This window comes from Aphelocoma coerulescens, chromosome 1, assembly GCF_041296385.1.
Source record: "Aphelocoma coerulescens isolate FSJ_1873_10779 chromosome 1, UR_Acoe_1.0, whole genome shotgun sequence".
NCBI classification, from domain to species: Eukaryota; Metazoa; Chordata; class Aves; order Passeriformes; family Corvidae; genus Aphelocoma; species Aphelocoma coerulescens.
Window position 1 is genome coordinate 69,574,122 of NC_091013.1, and position 24,378 is coordinate 69,598,499.

At 42.0% G+C, this 24,378-nt stretch overlaps 2 protein-coding genes across 9 annotated transcripts in view; one reads left to right on the forward strand and one right to left on the reverse strand.

Moving 5' to 3' along the window:
- Nucleotides 1-24,378, reverse strand: part of NBEA (neurobeachin) — a 467,531-nt gene that overhangs the window by 137,242 nt on the left and 305,911 nt on the right. For 7 of the 8 annotated variants that reach the window (XM_069012126.1, XM_069012137.1, XM_069012124.1 and 4 more), the window contains one exon: nucleotides 12,108-12,244. In XM_069012126.1, the coding sequence (XP_068868227.1) occupies nucleotides 12,108-12,244 (137 nt within the window). Of the gene's footprint in view, nucleotides 1-12,107; nucleotides 12,245-23,913; nucleotides 23,953-24,378 lie in introns of all 8 variants that reach the window. The other variant, XM_069012155.1, reaches the window with a different exon arrangement.
- On the forward strand, nucleotides 8,173-10,032 carry MAB21L1 (mab-21 like 1). The gene has a single exon (XM_069030375.1). It carries the CDS (start codon nucleotides 8,355-8,357, stop codon nucleotides 9,432-9,434), a length of 1,080 nt encoding a protein of 359 aa, XP_068886476.1. The 5' UTR covers nucleotides 8,173-8,354; the 3' UTR covers nucleotides 9,435-10,032.

Sequence of the window (24,378 nt, forward strand, 5' to 3'; positions counted from 1 at the left end):
AAGCATTCCATATTGGAGAGGGAAAATGAAACTGCCTCAAGAATAGAGGCAATTAATTATTTCTGTATTTTCTCTTCCTCTGTCTTGAGGCACAGAAGTTATCCATCCAGTTAAAACAGCAAATGAAATAAAGAGATTTTTTTTTTATTTAAACACATATGGCTTTTGCCTGCAATACTGATCACCACAAGGTCTACAGATGCCCGTGGCTAAATTGTACACTGGCAGATGCACACAAGGGAAAACTGTGTTAATGCAGCGTGGTGAACAAAACAAATGAAGAACTGAATTTGGGGGCTGGGGTAGAGGGTGAGGGAGAGAGGACTTTTTTTTACCATGTTGAGATACAGTTTGCCTACAAAGGGTGGATTAGATTAGCCATAGATTTAGCCTAAAAAGTTTCTTCTCCTCCATTATGTCAAAAATCTGAATAGTATATATAGAACAAAACATCCATGTAGATCCATGCAGTTTTCTAATGTACAGATTATAAATAATGGGCTTGCCAAGATAAATGGTTATATTATTTCATCTTTACAATTAAGGATTAATAATACATAATGAATGTACTCACAGAATATAATGAGAAAACTGTTGTCCAACATACTTGCTGTCATTTTTTACCTATTTAAAGAAGCAATGTCTTGAAGAGTAGGGAAAAATGGCAAGCATTATGGCACAACCTAGCATATGCCATATTCTCATCTGTGCTTCAGAGGGCTAGTAAGAATTCCACACTTAATAATTGTTCCTTTTGATAAGGTTATTAAAAAAAAAAAAAAAAAGAAGTGAAAATTGAAGCCAGTTTATTCCTGGAAATAATTTGCAGGAGAAGACAAAAAGTAGAAATGGTAAAATATTTACTGAAAATAAGACAGAACCATGTTGATCACAGTAACTTCTTTCTTAGTAGGCCTGTACACACTGTATAAACCCATTAAAATCCATATTGACCTTAAAAAAAAGTAAACCCCCCCCCAATTTTTCCCATGGAAGTTTCCTTTAATTTAAAAAAATAAATATTTTGTATCAACTAAAACAGTAAATAAAGAAGATTCATAAATGTGAAGTAATAAAGATATCTCCTTTTCCTCATCTAAAACTAAGGAGTCTTAAGAGACACCATTGTCACCATCCTAACAGATACCCTGTAATTTTTTATCTTCTTTTCAATGGCATTAATGTATTTTAAATAATAACATGTCCAAAAGGCAAAATCTATTTCAACTATCAAGAAAAATTGATAGTAATATTCCTTTCAGATAAAGCTATTTCCACAAGCTAATATTTCTCTTTCAACAATTTGATTGGATATTTATGAAATTACATGATTACATGCTATTTCTATAGCCTTTCTCATTTCAGGGACACCAGCCCTATGCCACAAAGGATCCACTTCTTTATATTCTGTCCTAGAGCTGGCCTAAAAACTGGTAGGAAAAAGCAGAAAGGACAGTAGGTGATGTAGGTTAAATTTTTGAATTCAAGAGGACAACTGGAGTGATTTGCTGCTCTTAATAAGAGACTCAAATTTCCCCTAGATAAAATATTGTGTTCTACAATGACAATGTTCCACCAGTTTAAAAAAAAAAAAAGTTCGGAGTGGTTGTGTGAAAATATTTTAAAGGCCAAAAGATCTAAGTATCTTGTTTTTCCTGAACAGATTTCACCTCTTCCTCCTTAAATAAGGTTGTTAATATGTTTATATTACAGTTATAGTTAGGATACTTTTAGGAACAATAAGTGTTCTTAGCGAGTAGGTTGTTTATATTTAATACTGCTAAAAGACTCTGTAGCTTTAGGGATTTTAGAAATAGTCCTGAATATGTGAAAGTAGATGAAAAAATATAGTTTTAATGGGGATTCTGAAAGCATAATCCTTCATTTGTTTTTCTGAATAACCTTACCTTCCTCATAAGCATTTTAGAGTGGACTGGGGGGGTATTTTTGTGAGAGGACAAAACAGCAATGTCCTTTCTCAAGAAGCTATTTTAACGTTATGGCTAAAGCACAATGAAAAAATAGGGAAGTGCTGCTTGACAGAAGTGTATATATTTGAGCCAAAAATGTATTTCCTCACCATTGCGTGCATTTGATATGTTAGATATTTTAGAGGCTCACTGTATTTCATCCTCTTCAAATGTTAACCTCCAAGTGTTACCTTGTTTTGGCCCTGATTCTGCCCATGATGTCACGGGTGCTTTTAGGCTCACAGTGAAGTGCATGGGCAGTTATTTGCAGGAACAGGGCCTTCATAAGGTTCAATGAAACGTATTAATCACTTACGACCAACTCACTCAACTCCTTCCTTCACCGTTATTTGGAAAGAAAATATTGGAGAGCTATACACTACATTAAAAATAGAAGTCTGCATTGAAATATGTTAGGTATGTCCTTTCATAGCTAAATCAAGATGAAATGAGTTACACAGGTAGTTTAACATACTCATGTAATTGTAAAGACAGGACAAAAGTTTCATTTTGAATTGGAGAGACATATGATGCCCAAAGTATTGGCATCATGCAAATCAGCAATAAACACATAGTATGACCAAATGTATACAAAAAATGGTGCTTACTTATAACTTCATATTGGCCAGTGCTCAAAGGTGTTAAACAATGTCTTCTGCTAATTTCAGTATCTTCAGCAGCTACCGATGAGATGACGTAGTTTAGTTTGCTAGTCAGTATGAAACCAGGTTACAGAAAAGCACCACTCACAAAAATATGTTCAAGACATACCACCCTCCCATTCTGACTGGGCTAATAAGATGTTGGGTTACTCCTAAGACATAGCATATTGTGTGATGCCATAATTTATATAATGATGCATTTCAAATGCTCCCCCACTTCAATTTCAACTTACATTTTCTAACACTCTAGTCCTCTCTCATATTCCAGGGCTAAAGTCACCGAGAGGAAAGATTAGTTTAGACATGAATTCTTCAGAAGCTGCTCATCCAACACATACAGCTTTATTTTCAAGGGCAACATTCAATATTTTCAGTCATTTAATCATATACAGCAATAGAGAGTAATGAGAGTTCTGCAGTTTTGGATGACCCACTACAGATGTAGTAGATTAAAAGGTGCTAATCCCCACTGATTCCACAGTCCTCTAGCAGTTCAGCAAAAAAAGAACATTCTCCAAGCTAGAGGTCTTTAAAAAAGAAAAAAAAAACAAACAAACCAAAACCCCAATGTTGGACTGCTTAAATAAAATGTTGTACTATAAGGAATGTCTGGATTTGGAGAAGCTGATGGATAAGTGAACCAAATGAATAATTCAATGCTTTTTTTTCCTGCTTACATGTTTCTGCAGTTCTAGCCAAAATCACAGTTCTGCAAGCTCCATGTTTACTTTTGAGACATAATATCTTAGAGAAAACAAATCAGTTACTGCTTTTTCCCTAACAGATTGCAGATTAGAGGAATTTAAAGCATTAACAGTTCATCCGTAAGACCTAGGATGACCAAGTCCAACAGTAATGGAAACTCTCTTCATGTTTTCCTTTAATTTTTAATAGGAAGCAAATACACACATGTTAAGTTTAACACTAATGAATGCTAATTGTGTACTGCAAAAATTGCAAACATTATAGCAGCTTACATTTAAACTTTTCAGTTGTTCCTAAATTTGAAAGTGGAGGCAAGAAGTAAACTACAAAATTAGAATACAGAAAATTGAAGGTACCAGCAACTTCCATCACAAAAAAAAGATGCTGCCTATTTTATATAATGTGACACATATAGCAAGCCCAGCTCAAATATCTGTCTTTAGTTTCCCTACTTGAAAAAAAAAAAAAAAAGTGAATTTATTGTTGCTGGCAGGATGATATGGATGAAATAACCAGGAAGAATTGAGGGGGGGGAAGGGGAGAAAGAGGAGCCAAGAAATCAGATACATTCAATGAGCCTTCAAACTCACTTCAGCAGTAGGAATAAATAATTTAATCAACTCAGATTCATTTTTTTTCTTCCTACCTCCCTAGTGCAATTGGCAGGTATTAAAAAATAAAACTTTAAAATTCATGAGCAGTTGTGTGTGGAAGAACAATCACTATATAATAAGAAATATAAAGTGATATCCATGCAAGCCCTTTGTGTAGATATGCATCTGCATGCGCATTTTAACCCACACTTTTCACATATAAAAAGAAATTATTGGTTAAATTTATATGTATGGCAACTTTTTGCTTTTTTTTTTCAAATTGCAATTTGGGGATGTGGGCGAGTACAAAGATTTTCAACACCATTTGGCTTTTTGGCTAACATGAGCACTACATGACAAGGTAATGTAGTTTGAAAGATTTGAAATAGTAAGCAGTGCTCAACAAATACTGTTATAGTACCCCCTAATTAGGGGAAATATCTGGAAAACAGCAATTTGGTAAAAGTTACCAATATCATATGGTACCACTATCATGACAAATGATCAATCATCATTTTAATGAGGGGACTTTAATCCAGATTTTCCAAAACAACTCAATACTCAATAAACCCAGTAGAAATAAAATTCATTGCTGAGAAGGTGTTCCTTTTCTAGTTTATAAAGGACACATTAATAACTACAGAGAAAAATTAACTGCAGTAAGTGCTCACAAGCTTCAAAAAATATCTATATCTTTATATCATATATAGTCATCTAGATAATAATTTTCGACATCTAAACCAAACTGACTTCTTGTCATGTTAAACAATTGGGTCACTTCAACAGTCACATTTCAGTGGTGTCTGCGATGCCTAAATACACCATTTTTGAAACTATTAAATGTTTGGTGTGTGAAAGGAAATTATGAAGTTAATAGCAACCTTCAGTGTTAAATATCACCCAGCCAAGGCTAAATCTAGTATTTCTCATAGCCACCGAGATACAATAAATAAGTATAGCCTGCATTACTTGAAATCATAGCCTAATCTTAGCATTACACATTGAAAACTCCGATTTAGTATATTAAGACGTAATTTTTGTTTAAATTAATTTTGCCACATTCTGAATGTTACAACTTCTGACAGCTTAAAGGTACGACCTTTCCACTTTTGCCTTTAGCAACTGGAATTGCCAAGACGAAACGCACGGGGCAAAAAGAAGCAAAACGTGGCCCGGAACATCCCCATCGCTAACGTGCAGCTCTGAGGCTCCTGCAACGCTGGAAGTTGAGGGTTGCCCCCACCGCAGGAAAGGGCTGTTCCCTCGGCGGGAAAGGGAGGAAGGGACAACCTTTTGTCCGCCCGCTGTAACTTTCGGTTTTATCCGGCGCTGGTCTGTGACCCTGTGAGAAAGGGGCTCATTGACATTTCCATCCCAAAGAAGCCGCCTCCGACGCGGCAGCGCCGGCGGTTTCGCGCCGGACGGCCCCGGGACCAGCGGCCGCCGCCGGCCGGGGCGGGAACCGGGGCCGGGATTGGGGCCGCCGTGGGCCTTCCCCCGCACCAGTCGGTCCCCGGGACCGGCCCGCTGGAGTTGGTCCCAACTTGACCGCTTTTCCTTCCTGGGCACAGCCCAGCCGTGCCCTGCTGCGGCCAACACCACCCCGTGTCTGAGGACACCGCGCGACCGCCATGGCCCGCGGCCCCGAGGGGCGGGCTGGGCCGTGCCGGGCCCCATCCTGGGGCAGCGGGGCGGGATGAGCAGGGCCGGAGAGGTGCCTCCCCCTCCCCGCCCGCCGTCGGGGCCGGTGGCGGTGCCGCCAAGCCGGCTCTGGGTGCGCCGGCCCCCGCGGAAGGGGGAAGAGGGCCGGCCTCCGCCCCCGCCGCGGCCCCGCCGCCGAGCAGGTTACCCGCGCACCCAGGGGCGGCCGCCGGTAGGAGCGGCGGAGAGGCGCCCGCCTGTCCCCCCGGAGCCAGCCCGAGCCCCTGGAAGTGCCTGCTCCGGGAAGGCTGGGACAGCCGGCTCCCAGAGCCCGCAGCGCCGCGGCCGCGCACGCCACCGCCCCGCGGGGGAGGAGAGAGGGAGGGCGGGAGAGAGGCGGCAGCCCCGGGCCCGGAGTAGGGACGGCGGCAGCGGCCGGTGGCTGCGCTCCTCGGCGGCGGCTCGGCAGGCACCAGGACCGGGCGCTCTGTGCCGCTGCCGCCGCCGCCGGACCCGCCGCGGCCGGGGGGAGGCACGCTTGTCCCGCCCGGCCCCTGGCCGGGAAACTAACCGGAGGAGGGAGAAAACCCGGGAGGAAACTGCCTCCTCTCCGCCCTAAACAGCCAGAAAGCGGTCGCCCTTCTCCCGGCGACCAAGGGCTGCGGCCGAGAAGAGGTAAGCTGCTTCGGGACGACCTGTCACCTGCAGTTTTTCAGCGACAGCCCCAGCCCTGCTCAACTCATGGGCAGGAAAGCATTTCGGTCGGCTTCCTGCTCGAGAGCGGCACGGGAACACCCATGTAACCGCTAGACTGAGGGAGCCAAGCGCACAGTCACAAATTCTCCGCTATGTGCAATAAAGTTGGTCGCGTTCATACGCTGAATAAATGTCGTGAAATGTTCTTTGTGGTATGACTTCTCCTCAGCCACGGATATGCCCGTGACAGTTACCTTAGGAAAAGGTAATCGGTCATTAGTCTAAAGATTCCAAGCGATCGAAAGCTTTTCTGGTTTAGGTTTTGTTTTTGTTTTGGTTTTTTTTTTTTTTTTTTTTTTTTCTTAAATATATATGTGTATGTATATAAAATTTAGGGCTGTCTTAAACTGAAGCTCAGTAAATGCTGTGGAGCAGAAGAGTTTACCACTCCAGCTTATTTGCAAATAAAGGTCCCGATTACCAACACTTAAAGTACCGATGGCGAAATTTGCTAATTACACATCACACAGGCGAAACCCCAAACTGTCAGACAAGCAAGCCAGCATGTTTGCAGTCGCTAGCGTGCCTCCCGTGTGCACATTTACTAAGCGCAGCTTGCTAGCACGGCTCGCTATACGATAAATCCTCCAGGTTTGAAATTAATAGGTACTTGTAGTGCGTCTCGAAAAGCAGCCGAACATCCACTCCTCACAACATATCGGAGTGCAATACAGAATATAAAAACGAGGCTAAGAATTGGCAAAGGAGATTTACCGTCTGTATCTGCTGCTTGATTTTTGGAAGGAACGTGAAAAAGACCTGACAGATATGTTTAGCGATTGATTCTCCCTTCATAAGGTACAAATAAAAAAAGCAAGGCAGAGACAATGCCGAAATGCATTAAACCTCAAAATCGATTAGAGCCCGTCAGAAGATCCTTTAAAACAGTACAAATCGTGGACTTCTGAGCAATATTTTATTCCAAAGAACACTAAATTTGCCGTGAATCCGCTGCCTTGTTCACTGGCCGGTTCACGAGAGAAAAAAAAATCCAAACCTACTTCTCGCTTGCAGTTACAGACAACTATCAGGAGGAAAAGGACAGCGTGATGTGACGCCAAGTGGGAGTAATGAATTTACGCCTGTGCTCCTGCCGGAGCGAGCCGGGTCTGTAGCTCCCCAGTTGATGGATGCCCATTAATACACCTGCATTCACGTCCCGGCCATGAGGAGGCACGCAGGGATTCAGTACGGAGCGGCACAGTTTTGCCAAGTCCTCTCGAAACGTCAATACCCTTCAAGTTACACCCAAAGGAGAGCGATTTCTCTTGATTCCCGAGTATACAGAGGAGCGGGGCGGGTTTTTAGCCGGTAACCTTCTACCTTTCTATATGTGCCTGCGTGTGCGTGTGTGTGTGGCTGTGTATACATATCTATCTCCTAGAGAGGGATTAATTAGCCGGGTTTGAGCTGAAAGGGGCTGCAGTGACGAGCCCAGTGGCGATTGGCCGCCCGCCTGCCTGGCCCTGCCTTTATAATTTCCACACGAGTGCATCTGGGCTCTTATACAAACCAACAGCCAGCTTCTTCTGACATACACACACGGCACTTTTTTCCACCATCTGATTAACCGCCCTGCATACACACGGTGATTACTACGGGAAAACATAAATAAATACGAAGAGGTTTTATTATTTTGACTACTGGAACCCTCGCTGTGTCTCAGTGCAACTTTTGTTTTTTCTTGCTGCTGGGAAAGGTGCTGCTCTCGATGCTTTCCTCTCACTCACGGACCCTTTAAAAAAAGGGGAAGGAAAAATATCGCCCCCTCCAGTCCCCCGCCCGCTCCCCCCTCCCTCCCCCCCCCCCCCCCCCCCCGCCACACACACTTCAAGACGGCTGATCTAAAAAAGCAGGAAGAGAGCATCTGAGGAGCAGCAGCCTCGGCGCATTTTGAAAAACATTTGTTATATTTCAGAGTGCGGCAGCCTGTTTCTCCTCTGAAGTTGGCTCCAGCCTTAGCAGCCGCATTGGATCCCACAGCCTATTGCGAGACTCCGGTATACAATCCGGATCTCTGCCCCAACATGATCGCGGCCCAGGCCAAGCTGGTGTATCATTTGAATAAATACTACAATGAGAAATGCCAAGCCAGGAAAGCTGCCATCGCCAAAACGATCCGAGAAGTCTGCAAAGTGGTGTCGGACGTGCTGAAGGAGGTGGAAGTGCAGGAGCCTCGCTTCATCAGTTCCTTGAACGAGATGGACAATCGCTATGAGGGGCTGGAAGTCATCTCCCCCACGGAGTTTGAAGTCGTGCTGTATCTGAACCAAATGGGGGTTTTCAACTTCGTGGACGACGGCTCCTTGCCGGGCTGCGCTGTGTTAAAGTTAAGCGACGGGCGCAAGAGGAGCATGTCCCTCTGGGTGGAGTTCATCACGGCGTCTGGCTACCTCTCCGCTCGCAAAATCCGGTCCAGATTCCAGACTCTGGTGGCTCAAGCCGTGGATAAGTGCAGTTACAGAGACGTGGTAAAGATGGTGGCGGACACTAGCGAAGTGAAGCTGAGGATCAGGGATCGGTACGTCGTGCAGATCACTCCAGCGTTCAAGTGCACGGGGATCTGGCCGCGGAGTGCTGCACACTGGCCGCTTCCCCACATCCCCTGGCCGGGACCCAACCGGGTGGCGGAGGTCAAGGCGGAAGGCTTCAACCTCTTGTCCAAGGAGTGCCACTCTCTGGCCGGCAAGCAGAGCTCGGCCGAGAGCGATGCCTGGGTGCTGCAGTTCGCGGAAGCTGAGAACAGACTGCAGATGGGCGGCTGCAGGAAGAAATGCCTCTCCATCCTCAAAACCTTACGGGACCGTCACCTGGAGCTGCCGGGCCAGCCCCTGAATAATTATCACATGAAGACTCTGGTTTCCTACGAATGCGAAAAGCATCCCCGCGAATCGGACTGGGACGAGTCGTGCCTGGGGGACCGGCTCAACGGGATTTTACTGCAGCTCATCTCGTGCCTCCAGTGCAGGAGGTGCCCGCACTACTTCTTGCCCAACTTAGACCTCTTTCAGGGCAAGCCTCACTCGGCCCTGGAAAACGCGGCCAAACAAACGTGGCGACTAGCTAGGGAAATACTTACCAACCCGAAAAGTTTGGAGAAACTTTAGAGGGTAACTATAAAATCGGCCTGACCGATAAATCTGCTAATTTCCCGATGAAGTTTAAGATGCCTGTTTGAAAAGTCATATATTTCCACTTGACAATGCAAATAATATTCTCTTTTAAAAAGGAATATAGCTTAGGCTCTCCACAAAGAAAAGCAAATGAGAACAGCAAGCATCATTCCTCTTCGTCACAGTTTTGCAGTTCCCCGTGGGGGGAAAAAAAAGAAAAAAAAAAAAAAAAAAAAGAAAAAAGGAAAAGGAAAGTGTGCTACCTGGAAAGGAAAATTGGCCGTAATTTGATTGTGACCATTCTGCCTAAAAACGGTACCAACGGATTATAACAAAACCCGGTATTTTTATGTAAACCCTCTGTGAGTAAAAGCTATTTGGATATGCCACCTGAACAAACCCTAATGTACCTTTTGATTTGTATCAAATATTGTGATCTCACATTGTCTTTGAAATTGTGGATGTTGGTGTTTTGTGATTTGGTGAACAGAAGTTAAATTGCCATTTTGGATACTTCAAGGACATTTTCTGCTAAAAAGAAGATACCATTTAAAAAGGTAGATTTTATCACAGTACTTTTGTTAATTGTCTTTTGAAGTGTCTGAACTTAACAAGTTTACATTTTTCGTTTCATATATATTGCTTGTTCTATTTCTAACATTCCATAAATATACTTGAAATGTTATTTAAATATATTCAAAAGAAATTTGGATTCTGCTTATATAATAACGCTTGAATATTGGAATTATATATTTGAAAATGCACTTGAAATACACTGGATAATTACTTTTTGTGATTTAGATTTTAATTTCTGTTGCTGATTTATTTAATTACAAGCTAATAAATGAAGTAAAATGCATATGGGTAAGTGTTTCAATATCGGATCAAGTTTTCCACTTGAAAAACCAGAGGCAGCTATGTTGTGTGGATTTTGCCTTTCTGTGGGTAGTTGCTTAAATCCTGTAAAGCAGAAAACTTAAGGGCAGTCTCCTGCTATGCATTTTGAATAGTTTTGTAGAATATGGAAATATTGATGGTACAAACATATTGGAATTTAGCTCCAGATGACCATAAGCAACTGTCAGACACCGACATACTTATTAATACAGTTACACTTCTTCAGCCGTCAGGAAAGAAATCTGTTTTTGAAGGGTTTATTATACGGTGCTGTTGTGTTTCTGCTCGCTTTTGAACAAAGCTGAGGAAACACAACGTATCTGTGAAGCAGTGTTTTGAGTAACCAGTGATCCTGATAAAACTAGCAATTTGGTGCAGGTACTAATAAAAAGGAAAATAAAATTTATAGGTGAGAGCCAGCACAAATAAAGTGAACAACAATATTACTTCTGACCTACAAATCCGTTACGAATGTGGTAAAATTGCCAGTTGCACTCCCAGAAATCAAGCCCCTGAGCTCCCAGGGCATTCAGGGGGAATAACCTGTGTGTGCTTACAAAACTGCACTCAATCCAAAGCCGCCTGTCTGTACCGCACTGCCTGGTCCCTCTCAGGATGCATTTCTTTAAAATGGCTTTTAAATCAAAACACAAATTAACAACGCGGATTTTGATTAGGATCCTAACAGTCAACAAGTGCTGAAAGAGGCCAATCTCCTGTGTGACACCCACTAGCAACTACTTCCAGTGGGTGCACTTTAGCGAAACTGTTATACCCAGAGATTCTGGCAGAAACTTTTTTACCCCAGCACTGCAAAGAAAGTTCCGAGTTTGACAAATTATTTACCAAAGAGAAATCACTTCATTGCAAACATATTCAGACGAGGAGTTTTCTTGGAAATTATTTATACTATTTCTGCATGAAAAAAACCCAAACCCCAAGGTCTTTGTAAAAGTACTTCCCCTGTTTCCTCTCTTCCAACATTTTCCAGAGCAATAGCAAAGATATAAAGCAAGAGCGATAAGAATAAAAAGAGATGCAGGCGAGAGGAGCGCCCTGTTAAAACACGTCCCTTCCGTGTGCCCCCTCCTCCCCCGCGTGGCATCCCCCGCGCCGTTCCCGCGGGGAGAAAGCCACGCAAAGGTTTCCGCTCAAGTCACGCACCCCTGCTCTGTTGCGGCTGGGCTGAAGGTCTTCGCGGAGGGGAGGGGGAAGGGGGGCGGCGCTGGGGAATCGGTAGTAGTAAATGACTACAGAAAAAAAACAGAGCTTTCCCAGGAACCAAGTCTTCGGTACATGTCTATTTCCCCCCTCCCCCTTTTTCTTCCCCCCCCCCCAGAAAATAAGCATTAACTTTCATTTCAGCAGTTAAAGTGTTTACAAAATGCGCCGTATTTTCTTACAAGGAAACTAACGTTTTTGAAATAACGGGATTCTCCGATAACCTCGGAAGGCGTAAACCCCTTCGCTGTGTCTCGGGAAGGCTGCGGGCTAGGACTGCTGCTCCCTCCAGGGATTTCAGAGCAATTGGCTTAACTACTAAATCTGACCACGTTCATACAAAGGCACCGCGCGAAAGGCTGCTGGAAAACGCGCACGCTGCCGTGATAGAGGATTTAACATCATTAATACATTGCGCTTTTTTTTTTTTTTTTTTTTCCCCAGCGAAAGGCGGCAGACAGGAGCGGAGTTTGGAATGAGGGGGCGGCCCCGGCGCACGTGTGCCGGGACCGGGGACCGGGACCGCGCCCGCCAGTCCGCTGTACTCACCTTGGGGTCGATCTTCTTGAAGGCCGAGTCATCCTCATCCACCTCGAAGTAGATCTCTGTGGTGGTGATGGAGAGCGTCCCCTTGGCCACCACCACGGGGGCGATGAGCTGTGCCGGCGTGCTGAGGACCACGGGGCCTGCAAGGCAAGGGCAGCGGCGTCAGGTTGGAGGCGCCCGGCCGGCCCATCCCCGGTGGCCCTTCCCTCCGCCGAGCCAGCGCCCGGCGAGCCCCCTCGTAAACCCAGTTTGTAAACCCCGCGTTCATTCCCCTCCTGCCCGCGGCCAGCGCTTTGAACTCCGCGGCCGGGGCAGAAGCGAGTTTGTGAGCTCCGGGGTTGCGAGATAAATCACAGCAGCGAAATTCAGAGGGGTTAGGGTGAAAAATAGCTGCCTCTTAGAAGAAGGTCCCCTCTCTTTTCATGCCCTTTTGCTCCTCGTTAACACTATCACTGTTTATGTGCGATAGCGGCGGCTCGTTCCACACCGCTTCGATCTGGCAGCCCAGGGTCCCCGCGGCGGCCGGGCCGGGCCGGGGGCGCAGGGCAGGGCAGCCCGCAGCCCCTGCCTGCCACACCAACCCTGCGAGGCCTGGGGGCACTAACTCTGGATCCAGACCTCAACTCGGGAAAGTAACGCGAAATATCGGGGGGTTTTGTTTAGTTGTTTCTCTTTTTTTTTTTTTTTTTTTTCTTTTTTCTCTCTCCTCCTTTTTTTTTTTTTTTTTTTTTTTTTTTTACCTACTTCAGTATCCCCCGCACAAAAAGGCTAACATCGTTAAATATATTTACGGCAAGATCATTTTTGTTTCAACTCGCTGCCGCTTATACTTTCAAAATTACTGTATAACAATACTTCGCTCAAATATATTCCTTAACGAGACGCTTTCGCGGGCATTGAAAAGATGGGATGGGGAAAACCTATTGTAAAAGGCAGCCTTCTCCATGCAAATTGTTAGATTTTAATTCAGGGGGAAAAAACTCAAAACAACCCTTCTTTAATCCAAAAGACAAGAGGATCACTTTTTCACCATCTTATCTTCAATATCAATGCAATCTACTGTTAAAGCTGACAGTGGCCGTGTTTAGGAAGCTCACTCGTTTCGAAGAAAATATTATATATAAAATATTCTTCTAGATTTAACCACGAAAGCCTGTGGGATAATTTGTGTACACATATATAAGCACACAGAGCCACATGCGTGTATAAACACGCATATGACGTATAAATAATAAAACTCCAGTATTGAGAAGCTGGCTACAACACCTTACTGATGCACCTTTTCGAAACTGGTAAACTGACCATCTCAGGAGGTACTAAACAGGGTTAGGTTGTTTTACGCAGCTAAAAAATCTCCCTTGCAATAAGGGAACCCCTGCTCGGAGGGCAGAGAGGCGTGAGCCTCCCGCTGCCTTCCCCAGCCGCTCGCCCCTCCAGCAGCGCCGTGCGGGCGCTGGCGTGGCCGAGCCGAGCCCGGGGCTGCGGCTCTCACCGGGGCCGACGCCACGGATGCGCCCTCACCTCCTCCCCCAGCACTGCCAGCACACTTAACTACCAGCTCTTACAAGCAGCACTTCAAATTACTCACTTAGCCCAAATTACTCCTGTATCGGCGCATCTAACTGTCATGTTGTTAATGCTTTACTTTACTGTAACACCCAATTTAAGTCCTTATTGCACAATATTTTGTCATTTACTTTGCAAAATAAATAAAGAAGAAGGCAGAGATTACTGTGCGTAAAGGGGGAAGCTAAAACGCACCGTTTCAGTAACAGCTTTCAGCAGCCCAGCGTGGCGGACGGGATAATATTGATACAAACTCTATTTTCTTTCATTTTATTGTTTTCCATCTCCTAATAAACCGAGGTAGCCTCTTGACCCCAGTCAGCTGATCGGAATCACATGCGCCGGGCTTGCCTTGCTGCTCTCCCAGTCTCGCCTCCATCTTCTCTCCCTCCCTTGGCGGTGGGAAAGGAGCCGATCCGAGCCGGGGAAGCCCGGCTGCAGGCTCCAAAGGGCAGGGTGATCGATCCGAAACGCCGCTTTAAAGCCTCATCAATCTTCATCTAGGTTGCTCGAGTAATTACGCCCGATTCTCTTGTACGATTACAAGTGGATTTGGGTTTCTATTCCCCAGGCCCCCTTTCTTTGTGTTTACAGAAGGGGGGGTCTGGCCAGCCAGCGGTTCCCTGCCCTGCAGAAGCACTTGCCCTCTCAAGCAGAGCGCCCTACTCCGCACACTTGGCCCGGCGCAGGGTGATGGGCTCCTGGGCCTTTGTGCGGGGAGAAAAGCGCCTTCGGAAGACGCGTCCTGGAAACGACCCGATATTCTATCACTTTAAGTAGGCGTTTGTGGGCTTTGCTGAATCCCAGAAGGAAGAACATCAATTTAATCCAATTACCTCTTTTCCCTGGTGTTGTGTGGCTAAAATAAAAATAAAGCCACCGCTATTTAATGGCCAAAAGGCCAAACCCTATAATCTGCCATCCAGGCGAAGACAATGCGGCACCCCGGTTAGCGGGTTGTGCCAGTGATGTGCCCTTACGGACTGGAGCAGGGTGCAGAGCTGCAAAAGCAGGGGTGAATGTGGAGGGAAAGGGAACAGTCACTTCTTAACCCGTTACTGAAGGCAGGGGAAATCGGGGATTTCTGGCTTTCTGCTCCTCCCTAGAAAAGGCTCCGAGCTCCCTCCCAGATTGGTACCTTGGCATCTGCCCTGCATTCTACTCAAATGACACCCTAGATTTGTTGCAAAGTAAACATGTCAGAGGTATCACAATGCGACAAGGAATAAGCATTATCGTACTTTCCAGATGAGAAAAGGTTTCCTTGTCTTTTCTTGTTTCGGAAAAAATAATAATAATTTAAAAAAAGCAGAAAGCAAAATAAAAAGCAGTCACATTATGGGATTCCGGGAAAGGAGGTGTTCAAACTAAGTTTAAAAAATCTTTAGAGATTTTTTTCTCTCCTTAAAGCACAAAATGAAAAAAAAAATCGGTATTAGCAGTGTTTCATTTTTACACTTGTCCTTTGGAAATCTCCAATTACAACTTGCAATTCCATAGCATGTTTAAGGAGCACTGAGTCTTTTTGTTATAGCCTTCAGGGAGCAAGCCAGCCACTGAGAGAATACGAAATTAATCCACTACAGCTATAGAGAGAGAGGATTATGTTTTAATCCCCTTTGGGACAGTCTCTGGATTTTAAGGATCCGATATTAAAATGTTTACATAGAGCATAATCAAAACAGCGCAGATTTTCCATATGGCACCGAGCTATCGGGAAGCTCTGGGTCTCTTTCCCAGACCCAATTGATAATCTAATGAAACAAAAGCCGAGCACACCTGAGCCAAGAGCCAGCCGCGGGACGGGCTCATTCGCATTCGGGAAGGATAACGAGCTTCGGCTCCAGCCTCCGCCCGGCCCGGCGGTGGCGAGCTGCGCTTTTCCAGGGGATGTAAATATTCATTTCCAGCGCGGCTGCGGCCCCGCAGAAGCACGGGGCCGGGGCTGTGCTGCCCGGGGGAGAGGGACCCGGAGCAGCGGTACCCGGGGATGCTGCCGGGAGCTCCCCGCGCAGCGCAGCAGCCGCCTGCGGCACCGAGGGCTCTTGACTTCCCGCTCCGGGGGAAAAGCCAACCTGTGGCTGCCCCGCTTCGCCCAACAAGCCGGCGTTTGTGGAGGAGACCCCTGTCTAGGGTGCTTGTCAGATGTTGGGACTCTAAGAAAAAGCATCTCTCTTTAAGGATCGTTTCGTTGCCTCTTCCACATCTCTCCGAAGCGATCGGGGTGCCCGCAAAAGAAAGGAAGCGACCTACCAGAGAAGTTCTGGCCTTAAAACGAGACCAGAAATCACTTCAGACCCACAGGTCTAGCAATCTGTTTAAATGGTGAATTTTCCCCTTTGCCTGATCCCTGTGGTCTGCACATGTGATTTACATTTCTAAAATAAACTCTACCATGCATATACCTTTTAAAATAATATTTTCTTTCCAAAAGTAAATGATTGTGAAATTAGAAGGTCCCAGTGAATAAAAGCAGAATGTAATTTCCCTTCTCCCCTGCATAATTTTTGTTAAACAGAGACTTCAGTCCCTGTATTTAGTTCTTGTAACTTAGCTCCTGTATTTTTCAAGTTCAAGTAAAGCAAGTCAAGCCAAGTGAAAAGTTCTACTAGGTTTCAGAGTTTGCTATCTGCTAATGAAATATCAGTAAAATTACACCTCTCAAGGAAAGCTGCTAAGGAGTGGTATTTTGAACCAAAAATTTTCATTTCCATAAACTGTCATTTTTAGGTCTAAGAGCTAAACATGTGTTACATTAATGAGCCTGAAAATTACACTGGAGGTATATCTGCTAAGACGATTGGGCACAATTACTCCTAAGGAGGATAGGGCACATGCTTTTATATGCTGCATTTAAAAAAAAAAAATTTACCTGCCGCAGGCCTAGAAGTCTAGCTTTTAAAATAAAGTTTTGGTGATTACCCCAGACAAGAAAGTATTAGCTGGGACAAGTACTTTGAAAACATATCCAATCAGCTCAACCAATTTAATTTTACAATCTACTGGTAATTACTCTGAAAAAAAAGTGGTGGATGTTGGCATATTTAATTTTTAACTGATGCTGGCTTAAAAGAAAAAACATATCAATCTTTTTTCATATACATATATTCAACATAGATTAACTGAAACCAATACTTTTGCTATGTAAAATAGTTTGCATAAATTACATTTTGTAATTTGGTATGATACTTAAACAAGAATTTTAGATGATAAGAATAATAACTAAAAATCACTCACAAAGCACCTGAAATAAGACAACTGAAATTTCCTCAGCACTTTAACTGTAAAGCCAAATGTATCTGAGTTGTACTTGAAGTGTGTACAAATCCTTACACTTAAAAAAACAACTTAGATGTAACACATGCACAAGCACACAAAACCTTCAGTTTCTTGTAATGTAAGTCACATTGTGTGGAAGCAGAAAGAGGTATAGGTACCAGAATCCTTTGGGTAAAGCTCTGTAGTCTGAAAAATATTTCAACCAATTAACATCTAATATAATACATGCAGTGCCAAGTAAATAACAAGTAAACAAGGTAAGATTCCTAAACAATTCACAGAATTTAGTCTATTTTCGTTCCCATTGTCATTCTGAATCTGATTCAAACTACCCTTTAAAAAGATTTCTGCAGTAAATATATTGAACTTACATGAGGATGGCTGCCCCAAATTTGTTCTCTGCTATAGCAAATACTTGAAGGCAGTAACTTCACTCAAGCCAAGGCGTTTATAAGAATGTACATATACAGCTCCCTTTACACATCACTTTCAATAGCTTCATTAAAGATAATTTGCACAACTTTTTTAATTCAAAAACCAGAATCTAAGTCTGACTATAATCTTGATTTTCTCTTCCACCACTGAATAATATCCCAAATTCATTTCCCCTGTTTTCAGAGATATCCAAGCTTATTTTGTTAGATTTTTACTCCTGCACAATCATATGTTTCATATTGTGAGAGAGGGTTTGATTTTTTTGTTTGTTTGTTTAAATGTCATAGCCAGTGTGGATAGGCCCTGATATTCAAGATTTTCCCCACTTTTTCCCCCCTTTCCTCCATAAAGCATGTAGCACTACTACTGGTAACATCAAAGATCGACTTAAATGGTCTTTTTCAACAACAATGATTAAACAATTACAGCAACTCAATTCTCTTAAGTGGTTGCCATAACAGCAAGCAAATGTGTTTGATTAAAAAGAAAATGTAAATAAAAACAATCTTGCATATTATAACTGTGAACAAAATAGTAAGAAAGAATTACATAGTTTTGATGAGACTGTGAAACAGTTAAAGATAGTGTTGCTTAAGAAGAAAAAAAAAAGTAATTTTACCTGAAACATATACATACCTATATATTTGAATTAAGTGCCCTATGCACTTTCACAGGTAAATTATCATTATTTTAATTCCATACCTTCCTGGTATTATTAAAAGAAAAATATAAAATAGCACATCTCCCCGAGGGAAAACATACCTCTCAATATTGCTAGGAATAACTATTTCTTTATATTGTTCAAAGAGTGATAGAAAGCAACTACTTAATAAAACAGTTAAAGAATATGCAAGACAAACTCCACATGAAACCAAAGTCAGTCTTACTGAACCACTGAAGGTCCCATGGAACAATTAGCTGTGTGTCTAACAGCCTAAAGTAACTCAGAAAAGCAATGTTTTCCCCCTTTTCCAGGTACGGTCAGATTTACTCTGTGGCGCAAATGAGAACTTTTGAACTGTGCTGAAGCTTGGAATGGCTTACATGGCTTCAGCATTTTTCCAGCACATGTCCAAGCGCCAACCTGCCAGATGATCAGGTATTAATAATAGTCAAGACTCCCCTTAATGATTTACACCTGGCCAGAAATGTAAATATTTGGGATGGGGACCTCACTACTGCAATGCACACATTTGCCACTTCAAAATTAGATTCATACAGTGTGCTCTGCCTGAAGCTATACCTTGGAAGGACTGAGTAAATTAAGATGGTTTAGAAACTTAAGAATTTGATTGTTAAGCAGTGCATGCAGATGTGAGTATTCTACACTGATGCAGTAAGACCTGCACTAGCTCCCTCCTCATTCTCAGGTAGAAACTTAAGATACTTTTTCAGCCTAGAAAACATTAAGTGATGCTGAATATGCCCACACAAATAACATTTTTTCCCTCTGAGAGAGTCACTATAGCTAGCTATTTAATCAAAAAGTATCAGAAAAAATACACCTTTGAAAAGCATACTTAATGTTTAAAGAAGAAAGGAGAAAGCAGAGAGAGAAGCTCGTGATAATGGTATACCACTGAAACAGGAGCTCGAGCTAATGAGTCAGGAACACAAAGGATCAAGTCCCAGATGCCAGTCTGAGCAAACCAGACTTGACAGGTATCATAACACAGTCCAGTTTGTGTACCTTGTCATGCACATAGGGTTCAATTGATTAGAAATTTAAGGAAATAAGCCCTTCAGCTTTCATTTTTTCCAGTCTCCATTCTGAAAAAGCTCTTCAGATAAACTGTAAGTCTTGTATTTCTTGAGACCGTAGTGAACAGAAATATTATGTTCAGATAGCTTGTGATACTTTAAAGTTCACTTATATGAATAATAACTCCTACATGTGTGTAACAACAAAGACATATGTTGTTCAGCATATAACTTGACAGGTATGTTTGGAAGCATCACCTGAGATGCAACAGTTGTAACTTCAAAATTTTCTGAAAATATGAGTATCTCTAAACAACACTAGAAACAACACAATGTTCTCTAGTGCAACTGCGTCTTCTAGCTGACTGCATGTTTTGCATTCCCACAGTCAGGGTAATTCAGAGGACTCTTCCACAAAGATCCTCTGGTACCTACTGAAAGGAGAAGTGATGTGGAAGGCTCTGTCATACAGGCTTTTTTCTTGAACAACCCGATTCCACTGTTGGAATTTTATTGCTTCTCAACTCTTTTCTCCCATTTAAATGTTTATTCAGAATGGCTTCCAGGTTCAGGAGTTACAAAGATGGAGACTGACAAAGGAGGCTTACATAAACCTTGTTTCTTTAGAAAGTCAAGCTAAAAGCATGGGATGAGGCTGCCTCTGGTACAATTTCTGGTTAATTAAGCCAAGACTAACCAAAATGTCTTCTTGATTGATCTTCTAATTTGCTTCTATAACATCAGAGGAAAAAAAGACAGGCAAAAAAATGTCCTGTCCAAAAGTCAATGAAAGTGCTAAGTTTAAGCATGGATACTGTCAAGACATTCCTGGATACATTCCTTCAACTAATCTATGGTGGGTCAGCCCCAATATGTTCCTATGAAGAATAAACGGATTTTTGTATGGGAACCACTTGCAGAGTGAAGATGAAATGAGATGCAAAATGGTGGAGTTTCCTTATGTCTAGGCCTGTCTTTCTGCAGTCTCCTATATATCAGGTAGCTCATCAGCTTGACCTTTGATGAGTTAACCAGTGCCATCCGGGGTGTGGCACCTCAGGAAAAGGGAGAAGCTGCAGACATGTAAAGTCATAGGCTCCACTGTAGTCTAATTTTGCAGCCTTAGAAATTTCAAATAAAAAGAGTTTTGCAGGTTATGGAAAAAAAATTAAATAGCTGGTGTCAGTGGACAGTAACAACACATGAAGCACTCAGAGCCACTCATAGATACAAACCAACAGAGTTTGAACTGATTTAATTTTAAAGCTTGGAAAGCAGAAAATCTGGCTGCCATTTTAAAAGCTGAAGATGCTTAGACTTAGAGTGGGTGTACTAAGGTACAAAGAGAAAAGTTCTTCAAAGCTGTGCTTAGCAGCACTATCATATGTGACTGACAACCACCTTATAAAATATTAAGCTATTTTGGATAGTAATATGGAAAAAATTATTAGAATAAACACTGAACTGTCTAAAAATAGTATGTTATAGAAACTATGGGCCTTTTTCAGCGTGAAAGCCAGCTACATATCAAAATTATAACTGTTTTCAGTTTATGCCTGAATCTATACTCTAAATTAAACTCATACAAATATGTTTTTCTTTTTTATACTTAGACTTGAGGATCAAAATCTGAATACATAAAAACCAGAAACTATGGAAATATGGCTGAATTAAATTTCCATGTTTGGAAGTAAAAGGCTTATGTGGTTATGTATCTATCATAGAATGGGAAATGGAATCACTCTTCTTCCACATTCCTGTCACTTTCCCAGACAAGTAACTGCCCCAATGAAATTCCTATCTTGAATGCTAATTTGCAAGAATAATGAAGTTTGAAAGGAAAATAAACTACTTAGTAGTGCATGCTGAATTCAGTGAAGAGTTTCCATTGGGAATCTTGAAAAACTAGGAGAAATAATAAGACTTTTTTGTATTTTCTATTGAAACTTTGATATTTGTTACTTAACTGACTTGTGTGTGCACATACACATACTTTATTAAAAAAAAAAAAAAAAGCATATTTATGGCAAAGCTTAAAGTGCTTTAACCACCTCCAGACAGAGAGAAAAGGAAAGTGAGAGAGAGTGTAAGAGAGAAGAGAGAGATGAAACAGGAAGGAAGGAAGGAAGCAAGCACAAAAGCAAGCAAGCTAATAATGACTACCCCTGGCTCTGGAAGTATCAGAGGTGCAAGCTGTTAGAAGCTGAGAGAGAATTATTAGGAAACATCACTGTGTACTTGCCACAGTCCTTGCTGGGTTTCCCTCATGGTTGCTGCTTTCTGCCCCCTGGGTCACCCCAGACCATCAGAGCCAGTGGCGTGTGAATGGCAACTGCTGCAGGAAAGGAGGGGAGGTGGTGGATGACTGGGCTCTCCCGGCCCCGTGGGAGAGGACACACCAGGGCAGCAGGAGAAGGGTTGGAGAGGGAAGATGAGATCACCCTTGGAACTGCTGAAATGCTTTGTTCTCCAGGAGGGAGAAGGATGAAGATGGTTCCTTTCCTCTACTCCTAAACCTCTTGAGTAGGCTGTGGTCACTGCTGGAGACAACAGCAATGCTATTCGGTCCTTTCTTTCAATCTACTACTCTAACAGCAGATAATGTGACAAAAATATCTCTGGCTGGCCTCAAATATATTATTTTTATATGCCTGAAAAATCTAATAATTTGAAAATCTGCCTTCTCAGTAGAGATTCAAGTTTGTTTTTTTTAATTGAGAAATTCTACTGTTCGTTTAACTCTGTTAACAAAAACAATAGAACTAATACTACATATATTATTATCATTTTGAGAATAGCAACAGAAGAAAACTCAAGAAAATGTTCTCCTCCATTACTCCTTAGGGTAAGAAAAAGTTTCAAACAGCTTTGCATACCAGAGATTGTCTACACTCTTGTAAAGAAAATTCCATGTCAGACTTTGGCCATAAGAAATGTTACCATAACTCAAAATATATGCGTATTATACAAAATATGAAATGCATATTATACACATAAAGATGAGTCAAAAATGTTTAAGTTTTTCATAAATAATACTTATTTCATAAGTTTTTTGTGGCTTTAGATGCAGTTCCTTGGTGTGTTAGTGTTTTTATTGCTGCATCTGGTCTTATGCAAGACTTCAAAACAATTTCAGAAATGTAAACAATGAGCTCTTTGTTAAAACCTGGAATAGAAAATTTCCCTATGGGCTAAATGTTTTATCTTTTTTTTTTGTTTGTTTTGTTTGGTTGGTTTGTTTACTGCCATACAATTTTAACTGTTACTCTATGTAGTAGAACTTTTGGCACTATTCCAATTTCCTCTAATGACAGCCTCAAATATTTTTCCATTTGGAAATTGGTCAAAATTATGATGATTTCTGTTAGTTTGTCTGAAATTAGACAAAAGGCTTATATTGCATAGGCCACAAAACAGATGTTGATAATGTTTGGTTACATCCAGTTTTGTCTGGACTTCAAACAGATGACCTGGAAGTGAAAGGTCTTATATCTCATTAATAATAATACAAACTGTCAAATCCCCATGACCTGGTGTGGTCCTTGGCACAGGGCAGTAAGTCAATACACTCAGCACACTCCCAAGAAGTATGGAGAGAAGGCTTTTCACAATTAGTCCTCCAGCCGGTGTGGACTCGCTACCCGTGCTGGCTCAGATGGAAGATCAGCTCTTGTTTATCAGTAACAGTGCTGCTTTCTAGAAATATTTCTACTCTGAATTTCAAAGTTGCTAAAAGTTATGGCAGTGCTGGGATGCTGCATCTGTCTCAAAATTCTGGGCCCATTTGCACTGAGGTGAGGTTCCTTCCACCTTGAGGCAGATGTCCAAGAAGAAGGAAAGATTCTATAGTGAGGGTTAGGATACAGTAAGACTAAAATGCGTTAAAGGCAATTAGTGGCTTTCCTTGTGTTTATTTGGATGAGTTGCTCAATCTGCTCATATCATGCAGTGAATAACATGTATTTATTCTTGCAAGAGTGTTGTGAGGCAGTAATTCACCATGGCTGATGAGGAAGTCAGCTTCAGAGTTGATTGAGCCCACGCAAGTAACCAGATGCCTGCCAAAGCCCTTTGTCTTCCTAAAATAACTCAAAGCATCATATCCTCCTATTTTTATTTCCTTTCTTTCTTTCTAGAAAATACTCTCTTACAGAGTAGCAAAAGATTCCGTCACGGATTCCTTGCTTGGCTGGGGCATATTTGTTGCTGTCACTAGCTGTATGACAAAATAGATGAAATGTGCTCCAGTTAAGAACATGTATCTTTCAAAAGTGTCATTAAGGCTAAATTCTGCTCTCAAAGGCACACCGACAAGTCTCAGAAAGTGAAATGCATCTTCACAACAAAGAGAAGAGAAGAGAACGTCCTCCTAAAATATAAAATTCATAAAACCTGAGTAGATCAACATTTTTTTTTTTAATGACCTATTTTAATGCAAGATCAGTGCTCTAAACAAAACCCCAACTCAAACAACAAACTTTGTTAAAAGAAAACTGCATATCTACTAGAGAGTATTTCCCTGTGAAAATGCAAGCTTACAATATTAGAACACAGCCGCATATTTTTCATTTTGAAAAAAATCACCTACTAAGCAGCAGACAAACTGTTAGCAAATTTACATTCTCAGGATTTTAATACAAAGGTAAGTATTTAAGATCCCTACTGCAGCATTAGGAAATATAAATGGAAAAGAAAAGGACAAGAGTTAGTAATATCAAGTCACTACAGTGGATTTGATTGTATTACCCAGAGACTCACAATATATTAGGACACTGTTAAAATTGACTGGGCTATCTCAATCATTAGTTCTAACAGAGATATGACTTGCCTCTCGAAGTGAACAGTCTGGGAAGAAAAGGAGCTAAAACTGAAACAGAAACATGTAAAATATTTTAATACATAAATGCTAAGAAAGAACTTTTGTTAACTAATACTGTAAGACAGTTTCAATACTGCTTTTGTTAAAAATTGTGATGCAAACCTAGAAGTCATAATTCTAAGACCATAATAACATGGAATCAGATTTTCATATTTTATTAAAATGTTACTTAATATAATGAAATCTGACCAACTGCAATTGCAACATATGGAATACTAAGATTATATAATAAAAATATTCAGACTATAATTATTTAAAAATTCTCCATCGCATATGCAATTTATCAAAGTGAACTTTACATTGATTTGTGCCACATGGTTGATGAAAAACTATAAAGAGTCTCTGGAACAAAAGGTAAGTACAGATAACTTTGTACGAACAATCTCAATCTGTTTCAAACTTTCCCTTTTTTTC

What these genes read in the sequence shown, in the direction of transcription:
- MAB21L1 (XM_069030375.1), top strand. Translation starts at nt 8,355, where the DNA reads ATGATCGCGGCCCAGGCCAAGCTGGTGTATCATTTGAATAAATACTAC.